The sequence below is a fragment of the Gracilinanus agilis genome, chromosome 6 (genome assembly GCF_016433145.1).
Source record: "Gracilinanus agilis isolate LMUSP501 chromosome 6, AgileGrace, whole genome shotgun sequence".
NCBI lineage: Eukaryota > Metazoa > Chordata > Mammalia > Didelphimorphia > Didelphidae > Gracilinanus > Gracilinanus agilis.
Window position 1 is genome coordinate 8,934,831 of NC_058135.1, and position 13,974 is coordinate 8,948,804.

Genomic DNA, 13,974 nt, shown 5'->3' on the forward strand with positions numbered 1-13,974 from the left:
AAGATACTTAGAGGATTTAATTCCTATGCAGTCCCAATGTCAATGATGCAAGGCAATGTACACCATTTGAATTACAAAAATGAAACATCTAGAAAGAAACCTAACAAACCTAACAAAAATCCATAGAATATTAACCAAAGATTGGCCTTACTGTCCTAAGGGAGCTAAAAAATAGATGAACACCTCCATGCTTAAAAGAAGAAAGGGAATGATAGTTTCAGAGGAGATGAAACAAAGGCTAAAAAAGGAACATACATGCTTCTGGAATAAGCAGACATTATTTCTTCACCAAACAATAAAGGCAGATAACAGGTACATGACCTTAGATTTGTCATATGAAACCTCAACTGACTTCCCTCTAGATGTAACCTGTGAAATAACTAAGATTCAAATATAGAAGGTTGAGGGAAGCTAAGGTCTAGAGAGTGGATGTCCTGGGTTCAAATCTGAACTCAGTCATTTCCCAGCTATGTGACCCTGGGCAAGTTACTTAACTCTCATGTTCTAGCCCTTATGGCACTTCTTAGAACCAATAAATAGTCTTGATTCTAAGACTGAAAATAAGGTTTTTTTTAAAGGATCCAAATATAAAATCCAAAGGCACTTTTAGGGCAACAGCCATAGAAACTCAAACTACACTATGTCAATAAGGGAGAATGAGACAAATGACTGAATCACACACATTTCAGTCAGCCAGGTGGTACAGTGCTAGGCCTGAAATCAGGAAAACAAGTCTTGCAGAATTCAAATCTGGCCTCAGACACTTGCTAACTCTCTTCCCCGAAGCAAGTCACTTAACCCCATTTACCTTTGTTTCTTTATCTGTAAAATGAGCTGGAGAAGGAAATAGCAAATCACTCTAGCACCTTTGCCAAGAAAACCCTAAATGGAGTTATAAAGAATCAGATATTTCTGAAGTGATTGAACATCCACACAACCATACATATCTTTGGGAAGTAAAGAGGTTTATGGTGGAAATATAGAACAAAGAAGTTGGCCTCAGAAATTACAGTAGGGTTATCCTGGAACCCAGATGTAATGATTGATATAAATCATGTAAGGAAATGGTGGAGACATATAATGGTAAGTTGTAAAATGTTTAGCACCTATGAAATGCCTAGCAACATGATCATTATCATGATATCTTTATTCTCCATATTAACTCCCTTCAACATCCATTTGGCTAATTTCATAGGACTAATAGGGGACCCCTCTCTGTCCCATTGAGAACTCACAACTAAATGTATCTAGAATTGTTGTGACCACAGAGAGTTAGGCTGCTACATCCAGTCATCTGATCACCAGAGGCTCTGCTTTGTCCACAGAGACCTTCCCCCACTTCAACTAGTTACTTTTGATATGTAAAGCCAAGGATTCTGCGTCAACCTGAATCTGACTGATGTAATGAATGGAGTCAGGCTCAGGATTAGAATGAAACAAGACACATTTCACATCTATGATTTAACAGAAAAGAAATTTCTTTCACAGCAGCACCTATAGAATACCGGATGAAATGTGCAAAACAAAAGAATATTTGAAAATCTTGATACCTTTATTTAGTAATTGAAAGCAAAAAAACAAAATATGATCTAAGGAGTCAAAGAAGTTTAAAGAACAAAGTAAATAATTGAACACCAATGAAAACACATACATATAAAATATAATACACTTATAATTTTATAATTATAGATGATGTGATTTTTAGCTACAATTTTAGAAGAAAAATCCAAAATATTACTAATAACATTAAACAATTGTACTCAATTTCCCCATTAAGAAAATATAGTCACAGAATGGATAAAGAACATTTTCCAAAAATCAATGGATATTCATTTCATTCAAATAGTCATATTAGATTAAATTAGATAAAGTCACTACCACCCTTGGTATGCATTCTTGCATTAGGAGGTCTATATTATGTACATAATTCTCTCTGATAGGGATCTTTGGAGGGTATCAAGGATTTGGTTTTGCCATATGTATATATACATACATAGTAACATATTGTAGTGTTTTTAGAAGCAAAGAAATTAGAAAAAGTGGGACCCCATGAAGAAGTTTATGAGAATATATTGTTCCCTATATACAAGAAGATCAACATAAAAAGAAAGTTGGGTCAAATATTCAACAGAAAGTTTGCATGCTATTAACATAATGAATGGCCAGTAGTTATTTCAAGGGAGATGATTGGAATGCTAGTTTCTCTGTGCTACTTGAAAATAGTGAGACTGGATAAGATTAATAATTATTGGCTCAAAATGCTCCAGAGGGGCTCACAGTGTAGCTGGGCTTGAATTTGAAATTGCAATCAAGGGAATATTCAAGGGAATATTTATAAAGACAATCCCAGGAAGCACATTGAAAAACTTCCAGGGCTGTATGACTACTGAAAGTCTTAATTCTGAGATGATGAGGCAGTCCTTCTCTGGTCATTGAGCAAGTGACTGACCAGAGATCCTTAGGGAGAGAAGTTGTGGAGGCAAACTTGTGAATATAGAGAAGGAAAGAAATAGAGTAAGAATTTATATGTGCCAGGCACTAATAAATATAATCTCATGTGATCATTATAATGACCCTGCTCAAGAAGGTGCTGTTATTATCACTATTTTGTAAATGGGGAAACTGAAGCAAAAAGGTTACCCAGGAACCCATAGTCTATAAGTGAATTTGAACTCAAGTCTTCCTGGCTCTAGGTCCAATGCTCTATCCACTATCCACTATATTTGTACCATTAGCTACCTTTCCTAGATATCATCATAAATGGTCCTATGATAATCAGAAATGAAAACCATGTGGACATAGAATAAGGTTCACATGCTTCTTGTTCTACATGTTACTGGAGCTATTCTAGAGATGATCTTTTATCCAATATTCTAATTCTTCTACAAAAAGTTATCATATACTTAACTTATATAATAGCCTTCAGAACACTGAATATTAAATAATAGAATAGTAAATTATACTTGGATAGTTTCTTTATGAACTCAATCTTTGTGTCTTGCAGGTAAGTGGTAAAGCAAGCAGAGAAGAACTTGGAATTAGGAAGACCCAAGTTAAAGTCTTGCCTTAGGTACTCATGAGCTATGTGACCTTGGGCGAGTCATTTAACTTCTAGCCTCCATTTCCTCATTTGAAAGTGGAACTATTTACCTTACAGAGTTGTGTCATGAAGACCAAATGAGATAATATATAGTTTTGAAGGCCTTTAAGGACTACCTAAATGATAGCTATTATTATTATGCATTTTATATACCCATATATGTCCATGTTATCTTCCCCATCAGAAGGTAATTTCTCTGGGGACAAGGTGCTTTTTGCTCCTTTGTATTTGAATGACAGCAGAGTTTTCTATTTTAAAGAAAGAAATTAATATTACACTTTGTGCTTTAGGCATGTCAGTCAGAGGCAATTTTTATTAATTTATTATTCCTAGAATAATGTATCATTATTCTAAATAAAATATTTCTAATACAGAGAAAGAAATATCTGAACTAATATAGTCCCCCATTCCATGCCCCCAGATAATTTCTCTCATGCAAGACAATTAGATATAACATTTATAGAAGTTCAGAACAAGGAAAAGGTTGCAATATGATAAAAAGCAGTTCTGGTTAACATTCTTTTCCATCAAATGGAATATTAATGACTTAATCTTCTCTTAAAATTATCTGAATATATGTTTGAGCATTCAACAAAATAAACTTCTGGTTCTGGATATAATTTTTAAACATTTAAAAATTAAAATATTAATTTAAAATTTAAAAATTAAAATAATTCTTCTGAAATCTTTTGTTTTTACATGATCTACATTTCTCAACTTAGCCATCTCTCCCATTTCCAGCCAGCCATCCCTTATAAGAAGATTAAAGGAGATTTTGGAAAATGAAAAGTTTAGCCAACTTAACCAATGGATGTTTGTTAAATTTATCATATTTAGTATTGTCTACCTCTTCTTGATCTCAATTTCCACCTCTTTATAATGTGGAGTTGATCTAAGTAATTTCTAAGGTCTTTTCCCTTATAATTCTATGATTTTTTTAGTTTTCTCAGTCTATGGCTTTTTGGCTAGAATTCTATTGAGTGTCAATAATAATAAAAGCAATTATTATATATTAACTTGAATAGTGGCGGTTGATGACATAAATGGTGCTGGTTCTCTTTTTTCTTATCACATCATATGACTGAATAAATGCCCTCCATTCACTAAGAGGTACAAAGGTGTCACATAAAAGCATGCTGACTTTAGAACCACAAGGTTTGGTTTGAATCTGGATATCTGACTACTTGACTTTGGGTAAGTCACTTATCTATCTGCATTTCAATTTTGACACCTGTAAAATAGGTATAATAATAAGCACACTACTTATTCTCATTGATTTGTGGTGAATGCTTGACAGAATGTAAGTTTCTTGAAGACAGAAATAGTTTGTTTTTGATTTAATACTCTCATCATCAGGCTTCAGTGCCTGGGATGTAGTAGGCACTTTAAAAAAACTGTTGAATTGAAAGTTCTCAAGAAGCTCAAATTACTCTAAAAGGTGAGTAGTTCAAAGAGTTGTTGTTTTTCCGTTATGCCTAACTCTTCATGACCCCTTCTGAGGTTTTCTTGGTGAAGATACTGGAATGGATTGCCATTTCCTTCTCTAGCTCATTTTAAAGTGGAGAAACTGGGGCAAATGGTGTCTTGCCCAGGTTCCTACAACTTTCAAGTGTCTGAGGCTGGATTTGAATTCAGGAAATGGAATCTTTCTGACTCCTGATTGGGCACTTAATCCACTGTACTACCTAACTAAATCTCAATTGTATATCCCCTATTGACTTGAGCCATTTTCCCATGTATCTTAGTTTCCACATATGTGAATATTACTGAATCTGAGATTCTTGAAGACACTTTTTATCTCTAAATCTTGTGATCCAACTATCACTAAACTTATAGAAAGTGGATAATGTCGAAAGAGAACACCAAAAATAGAGAGAAAGCATATGTTTCGTGGAATTTGAGGTGAAAGTGTTTTAGTTTTTTGAGGAAATGTGATAAAGGATTGAGGTATGTCTATGAGAGGTCAGAGTGTTCCATGGATGTTTTGACTGGAACACTTTCAGTTAATAACTTATAGGTTTCAATAGTTTAAATTTCAAAGTATAAAGTGAGTAGTGACCTCAAATATATTCTACTTCTTTTGCTCATAGTCAAAAGTAATTATTAAATAACTGATATATGTGATTTACTAAACTCAAAGGGCTATATAAATGCCAGTTTTTATTAGTATTTATTGTTGTTGTGGTTACTGATGAATTTATGGTTTTTCAGGTGTTGTTTGGCTGGTCGCCGTGATTGTTGGATCTCCCATGTGGCACGTACAGCAACTGGAGGTATACAATACAAAGCTGCTCCCTTTTGGAAATCTTTTTACTCTCTCTCTTGCTGTGAAACTCTTGTCTATTCTCTATATTTTGAAACATTGCTCAGGCTCTTTTATATTTTGTTGGGAATCTGCCAGGAAGCTCAGATAGGAAGGAATCATTCCGTAATTGTGGTTGTCAAGTGTTTCGTTCTGCTTTGCTATTTCTTTTGGTTTGAAATTATTGGTCAAAAAATAGATGCTAAAGTCTGTATTTACCCAGTTCTGTTCTCTGAGAGTGCTTTTGCTGATTCCCTATTGCTATCCCCATATCTCTAGTGGAAAACGGTTTCTCTTAACTAGTTCTTTTGCCCATTTATTATTGCGATGTTCTAGCGACCTTTCCTGACTTGTTTATATTTTGCAACTAAAAATTCTAAAACAAATTCTAATTGATTGACTCCATATTCTAGCTGTTTTTCTTTGAAATTTCCCTGTAAGATTCTGGATCCTATCCTCCATAGCTTCATAGTATTAATAGCTTGTATTTCATTACATCTTAAGGCTTATAAACAATTTTGAGTATGGTAACCCTTTAAAATAGACATTCCAAGGATTAGCTCCATTTTGAGGTCATAAGATTTGATAACTAGAGGACCTCCAACAGAGAATGTGAAAGATTGTGCTGTTCTCTATTTCTCTTTTCCCTGGGTGAATAGAGAGCTAATTCCCAAAAGCAGAGCAATTGAGAGAGAGCTACCTCCTATATCTATTCTGTTGCATCACATACTCCTAGTCACATTTCTCCTTACTTTTTGGCTGCTCTGAGTGTTAAAGGCAAAAATTCTATTTTCTTTATTACAGATAAAACATATCAGGGCCAGCAGAGTTGCACTTACTTCCACTCCAAATTATCTCCCTAAGGAATGAATTATTTTTTCCACTAAAGGACCTTGCCCTATTAGGAAGAGAAAACTTCTTTCTTTATCCAGACAAAAAAACTCATTGTGGCCTCCTCATTCTGTCAAGATTGTCCATTAGAGGTGAATCTCAGACTTTCTGCCCTGTTAATAGCAGAAAACCACCTACTCAACTGAGTCACTTGACTGGTTTTGGGGACCACTTTACTGAGTCCTGTGCATTGCCTGGAGCTGGGTAGGAAGGTGGGAGCTATTATATACTTTCACTTACTGTCTGTCCCCACCACTACTCCCTTTCCATCAGCCAGAAGTAACTTGGTGACATTTGAAATTATGAACTAGCCAGGATAGCTGAAGAAAGAAGTGCCTCTAGTGTTGAATAGCATCAATGCCCACCATAAGATTGAGAACTAGAAGGGGGGCATCAGAAATTCATTGCAGTGATCCTCAAAGAGGATGCCACAAGTTTTGCTAGAGGTGTTAAGAAACTTTTCCCTGCATCCCAAAGCTTCTATATTTCCTGTCCCTCATCTGAGATTCCCATTGCTTCCTCCTCTACCTACCTTGTTGTCAGGAAAGTCACAGTCCAGTTCTTTCATGGAGGCATGATGATTGTGTGAATCCTGAAGAAGCCATGAGAGAGGTAGGAATGGAGAAAAAAAAGTCTGGGTATACTCGAGGTCTAGGCAATGAGTCTATTGGCCCACACTCTGTTTTTAAAAAACAACTTAAACCCTTGGTGTGCCAAAAAAAAAGTGTGATAATCACTGATCCAACTCCTGCAATTGCAGAGAAGGAAACTGAGGCCAGAAAAAGCATAGTGGAAAGAGCATATTTATTGTCCTAACAATGATACCACATCACCATCCCAGAGAGGCAGCCTCACCTTCTTGACCCAGGTTACAAGTGTATTTACTTCTCAAACCCTAACATAACTGGACCTTGAAATTATTGCAAACCTGAAAGGGCTTCAGCGTCCACTGGAGATGCAAAGTCTCTTCATCATTCATGACCTGACACAAGTAGCAAGAAGGATGCTACAGGAATGGGAATACACAAGCTATTCTAAATCCACTTGGATAAGCACAGTCCCATACTCTGACTTTTTCTCTACTCAGAGCTCAAGAATAGATGTGTGACTCAAAGTGATTTAAAAGTTACAAGGCCAAGATAAATCTTGATAGAAAAGAAAAATCGAGAAGTTATATGACATAGTAGAAAAAGTGATGAATTTGGAGAGAAAGCACACTTCAGTCTCAATAGCTATGTATGCATATCTTGGGTAAGTCACCTATCTTTTCTGGGTCTCAGTTTCCTTCTCTGTACAATGAACATTTTGACCTTGATGACCTATACTTTTGAACTTGACAACTTATATGATCTCTTCCAACTCTGAACCTATTATCCTATGAAACCATGATTGGTTGTGGTGGGAAGTACCTTAGTGAAAAAAACATCATTCTTTGATCACTTTGATCATTAGAAGGGAAATTTATTAGTATTTTTAAAAACCATTAAATTGTAGGAGATAGAAGCAATTTTCTTTGGTATTTCAAAGCAAATAATTGGATTTATGTTTTTTTGGATTCTGCATACTGATTCCTTTTATTCTTTTATAGATTAAATATGATTTCTTATATGAAAAAGAACACATTTGTTGTCTGGAAGAATGGAGCAGTCCTGTCCACCAGAGGATTTACACAACATTTATCCTCATCATCCTCTTTCTGCTGCCTCTTATAGTGATGCTTGTCCTTTACAGTAAAATTGGCTATGAGCTCTGGATTAAGAAAAGAGTGGGAGATGCTTCAGTTCTTAAAACTATTCATGGAAATGAAATGTCAAAAATTACCAGGTAGGTGTATCAACAGCTTTGTTCCTATTTAAGAGATGTTTGCATAAACGTGGTAATTATTAAAAAAAACTAACGTTGATAGGATTCTTAGCATATATTATCTTATGAGAATTCAATGATTGAAACTATGAAGTGACATTTTCTCCCCCCATCCCATTTTATAGATGTAGAAACTGAGGCTCAGAAAGTTTAAGTGACATGTTCAGGGTAACAGAACTCAGAAGTGTCAGAGGCAAGATTTGAATCTTTCTTTCCTGACTCAAATACAGCACACTAGCTACTATTCTGGGGGTGCCTTTCAATTTAATTGAACTGTTGTAAAATGAATAAATGTTTTTGAATTGAATTTTACTAAGACAAACCCGAGGCCCCAACCCTAGGGATTTAGGGATTTGAGGATGAATATTTTTGCCCACATATACCAACACTATTTGTCACTTTGCAGTGGAATCTTCATTCTTTATTAGTCTTCAGTTCTCCATAGTCACTCCTCCAGATGAAAACCATTCCTTCTGAATTCCTTTAACAGGCCCCTCTTCTAATCCAGTTTACACTCTCCCTCCCAACCTTCCATATCACTTCCCACTCAGTAACCCTACTCTTTTCCTAGTTAATTCTTAGTTCACCAAGTTTCCTGAGGGGTCACTGGATAGGATTATCCAAAAGGCTGGTTTCTAAACCATCAAGGTGAGGGGGGGTAGGGTGGGACATTGTTTACCCAATAATTTTGTCTATCGGTGGCCCTGGTACAAGTACATGGATATATGATTGTTGACTGAGACCAAAACTGATTCTTCCTGTGAGGACTTGAGTAGCATTTGAGGAATGGTGAGTGAGAATTCTAGGCCCACATGGCCAGCTAGCAGATAAATATTCTGATTTTCAAAAGAACCAGGAAAATGACAATAATAATTGTAATGATGCATGGATTTGCAGTTATTCTGAGTCTGATTGCTCTTTTCCTCCTAGGAAGAAGAAGCGCGCTGTCATCATGATGGTGATGGTGGTTTCCCTCTTCACTGTGTGCTGGGCTCCTTTCCATGTAACTCACATGATGATAGAATACAGTATGTCATTTTCATTTCTAGTTTTAGAATGATGCCATTCCATTGCCTCTGATCATGAGTACATTAACAACAATATAATGTAGAATAAATAGTCATTAAAGACTGGTCCTATCACCAAGGCAGAAAGCATTTAATATTTAACACTCATTCTTTCCCCATTCTTTGAGAAATACTAGATTATTGGGCCAAGGGACCTGGGTGGTAATTAAGCTACATTCTTATAGCTAGGACGTGAAACATCACAGATACTATTGAAGGTCCCAACACTCTTCAGGCATACTAATTGAGCATTATATCTTCCAAAGTCAGTCATCCAATTTAGAAAATGTACACATTATGAGATCTAAGAGATGAAAATTGTCCTAATTTAAGTCCTGGTTTGAACCTGGTGGATGTTCCAGTGTCCTGGATTTCAGCCAAAGGCTTCTGTACTTTATTTCTTATAACCCAAGACTTTATTTCTTCCACATTTTTTTGTTTTTGCTCTTACAACCTAATGTTCTATTAATATGCCAGTGAACATCAGAAAGGCATACTCTTTAGAGCTTGGAGCCTTCAGGCTGACCTAATTGGAATTGATTATAAGCCTAGACTTGGGACAAATGATGTCATATAACCCTTGTGGCCAAGGATCTCACATGGCATAAAGAGTATGGATTGAATTTGAGGGATTTCTTACTTCTTTTAGGTTATTGCCTTTCTCCATTTATTAGGGTACCTCATAATCTCATACCACCACAGTTATTGTGAAAAATCATCTTTGTAATCATTTGACTCAATGAGGCTCAAAGAATGGACTCATTTCTTTATAGGTTAAATAAAGCAAATGAGGAAAAAAGGTGGCACAATGTGATAGAACACTGGGTTTGGAATCAGACGAGTCATCTTCATGAGTTCAAAATTGGCCTCAGATACTTACTAGCTATGTGATCCTTCACCCTGTTTGCCTCAGTTTCCTCATTTGTAAAAATGAACTGAAGAAGGAAATGGCAAGTCATGGGGTCACAAAGAGTCCATCAGAACTGAAAATGACTCAGCAACAACAACAAAAGTGAATGAGATTCCTCAGACTTCATGGGATATGATGACCCCTGTCTATAAGGACCCTTCCCAAGAAATCTGAGTAATGTTCAGTCATGCCTTTGGTAGTCTCCCAAAAAGAATTGCCTCTTATATGCTCCTCAGTATGATTCTCCTATAGAAACTCTTATGGTTGACCTTCATCAGTGTTCCACTCATTTCCCAATTCCTTTGGACAATTTCACAGTATAGCATATTGCTTTCCCTGCCATAGATGGAGGGAAATGAGCAAGAATTACTCATTCCCATTTCCTACTGTGGTTCTGCTACTGATCAAGTTCCCAGGACCTCTCTCCAGCAGATGAGATTGGCATTCTTTGCCATTCCCATTCTGTGGTGATCCCAGAAAGTAGTCTACAAGCTATAGGAAATATTCCAGAATTGCCTTATCTTGGCAGAAATACTTGGCTTTTTGCATCCATCCCACTCTCAATTCTGTGACTTACAAAAGAATTTCTAAATCATATCTTCATGGATCTTTCTCAGTAGCTAGGAATACTCGACTCCCTCAGTACTTCTACATGTGGTCCCAGCTCTAATATCATATTGGGTCAGGGTTGACTGCTCACTCTAATGCTCTTGCTTTCCCAATATCAGGACAATGGATCTCCTACCTGCATTTGGGACCCCCTTCTATATTGCATCTATAATGAGACCTTTTAATTATTTTGTGTCATGAACCACTTTGGCAATCTGGTGAAGCCCATGGAACTTTTTTCAGAATATTTTTTTAAATTCATAATTGAAGGAGATGCTATATTTAGTTAGAGGTTGGTGAAAATAAAGTTGCAAATGTTTTCCTATCTAAGTTGATGAACCTCCTGAAATCTGTCCACAGATAATCCATGAACGTCAGATTCAGAAACCCTAGAGTAGTGATGGCAAACCTTTTAGAGATGGAGTACTGGGCCCCGCCCTCACTCCACTCCCTTGACCAAGTGCTGTACCTACCCACCCTCAGAGACCATGTGCCATGCCCCTCCCTCACCACATGTTGAGTATGCCCTGTCCCCTCTTACCCCACATAGGGGAGGGAGAAAGTGCTTCCATTGGGCTGCTGAGCAGAGGGGCATGTGATATGAAAAAATGTCATCAGGCACGGTGGAGAGGGGGAAGGGAGCAGTTTTGCCTGAGTTCCTCTGCCTTTCTAATGACAAACTCTGGAAGTGGGGGTGTGTGAGGTGGGATGGTTGTCAAATACCCACAAAGAGCACTCTGCATGCCATCTTTGGCACCAGTGTTCATGGGTTCACTATCACTGCCTTAGAGAATCTCAGGAAAGTGTTTAGTTTAATGCTGCCCTCTCATTTGACCCTTTAGGTAACAGTATTAATTATTCAGATTACCTGAATCTGTTTTCCTTGACATATATGATAGAGGAATGGGAAAGTGAGGGGAAGGCATGTCAAACTCTTCTCTAATATCCCTTTGCCAGGAAGAGAAAACAAATTTGCAGCCTCCCATGTTACATTTTTATACAAGGTTTATAAATTTTAAAAAAGTCCATAAAAAAATCTTCCTATTAAGTCTACACAATACTTTATGGTCTGGTGGAAAGAATACTGGATTTAGAGCCTCAAATCCTGGTTTTGAGTTCTACTCTGACATTTACTAGCTATATGAATACGGAAGTTACTTTTTCTCAATCTCAGTTTCCAATCTGTAAAAAAAAAGGAAATTGAAATAGATGGGTAGTCTGTGTCCTTTCTGCACCTCAATTCTAAGCCACTTTAATATTTAATTTCAAAGTTTTGTGATTTAATCAGTGTTTCTCCCCACCCATTAGTTAAGTGTCTTCATAGGTTGCTATGAATAATTTGAAAGTATGGTGTGGTGGAACAGGTTTCAAAATGGACCAAGTATGACAAATAAAAACAAAACTTCAAACTTGGCCGAGTCTAAATTACCTATAAGTAGGAAGTGGAGTTGATCAGAGTGAAGGAAGCATGGTATATAGTGGGCAGAAAACTGCTAGGGAAGCTTGAGTCCTCACAAAATAAGGCAGTTTCCTTCTACAGAGATAATGATGGAGCCAGAAGAGGAATACTATGGTGCTCTTACCTTGCATTCAAGAAGTATATTACTGCTTACAAAGTGTTTTCTTCACAATAATTCACAAATGTGTTTTTCCATTTTGTGACTGAGGAGTCTGTGGCCTAGAGACCTATATGGGCTCACAAAGCCTGTGAGTTGCAGCACCCAATAGTGAGATTTTTATCTTTTGCCACTTGGACTAATGCTCTGTTACATCAAATCAGAATATCTTTTGTGAAGCTCAGAAAATGATCAGGGGCATTTTGTTGATGAGCCTACTCAGATAAAGATGTATCCTAAAATGATTACTTCTCTTTCCAGGTAATTTTGAAAAGGAATATGATGATGTCACCATCAAGATGATTTTTGCTGTTGTGCAGATCATTGGCTTCTCCAATTCTATCTGTAATCCTATCATTTATGCTTTCATGAATGAAAACTTTAAAAAGAATTACCTCTCTGCCATATGCTTTTGCTTCATCAAAGGATCCCTATCTCCAACCAGGAGGCGGGGCAGGCTGAGTCATCGTAAGGGTGCAGTGGAGGAAGTGAGGAGAGAAGCCTTCAGTGATGGCAATATTGAAGTCAAATTGTGCTAATTGTCCCAGAAGCTAATAGAAAGCTCCAAAAGCTTCTCACCCTACTTAACTCTGACCTTTCAGAAAACTCTGTATTTGGAAATGAACATTAATTGCAATTCACATTTGGCACTTCTGTGCATTATACAAAATTATTTTGGATAATTTCCATTTGGAGGAAAGAGAGGTCAAAAGCTTTTTGTCAATTTTGAGTGTTATATAGGTAAAGTGTTTAATGGGGCTGTGAATATTTTGATTGTTATAGCATTGAGGGTGGAATAGGAATATATCTGAAAAAGCTAATGTTTCCAAAAGTTGTTTAGAACACTAAATACATATTTTCATGTGATGTAAGCAGAATTGATTTTGTTGGGTTTCTTAAACCTGGAACCATTTCTTTAAAAGATGGGTACTGGATTAGTTGAAAAATGCCGTAGTATTATTGGGGTAGAAAATCATAGATATCTGGTATTAAGCATAGCTATCCATTAAAAACTCTTGTTTTAAAGTTATTGAAAACAGATGTGAAAGACAGAGGATTGCAAAGTAATTTTTAGTAAAATCATTAGCTATGTCCAATTAAATTAATCCATGTCAATTCTAATCCAAATAAACTATGCTAATTGTAACACTAGAAAAAGATGGGAGGGATAGAAATGATGAAAAATGAAGAAAATTTTACTTGATCCATATGTACTTGTCTATGTTGAGAGCATATATTTCTGAGTAGACAACTCTAGAATATACCTCAGGTGTCCTTGTCTTAATCTGGTATAAGTTGGGGGATGAAGCGTTACCCCTTAGAAAAATCCAGCTGATTTTCTGTTGTGGGCAGGAGAGACCCTCCAGGTGCATCTTAGGCTTTGTTCTGAGAGAGTATCCTCATTTCCAAGCCAGGAGAATTTGGTCCCACATAGCCTCAGCTGCACCTTGAGATACCCTTTCTACCATTGTCATTCCCCAAATTGATTGAGGGATCCCTATCTTTGATGGGGCTCAGAAGCCTTGTGCTCTAGCTATTCCCTTTTAGAGGCTAATCCCTTGGCGGCATATAGGAGTCTAGGATGAATGGAAGGGGAAAGGAAGGATCTTAAGGAA

At 36.7% G+C, this 13,974-nt stretch overlaps 1 protein-coding gene across 1 annotated transcript in view; it reads left to right on the forward strand.

Annotated features, from left to right (window-relative positions):
- Positions 1 to 12,897, forward strand: part of QRFPR (pyroglutamylated RFamide peptide receptor) — a 71,045-nt gene extending 58,148 nt beyond the window's left edge. Inside the window, exons 3-6 of the mRNA XM_044681514.1 lie at positions 5,312 to 5,373; positions 7,882 to 8,117; positions 9,087 to 9,184; positions 12,620 to 12,897. Coding sequence (XP_044537449.1) covers positions 5,312 to 5,373; positions 7,882 to 8,117; positions 9,087 to 9,184; positions 12,620 to 12,897 — 674 coding nt within the window. The remainder of the gene's footprint in view (positions 1 to 5,311; positions 5,374 to 7,881; positions 8,118 to 9,086; positions 9,185 to 12,619) is intronic.
- The last annotated feature ends 1,077 nt before the right edge of the window (positions 12,898 to 13,974 follow it).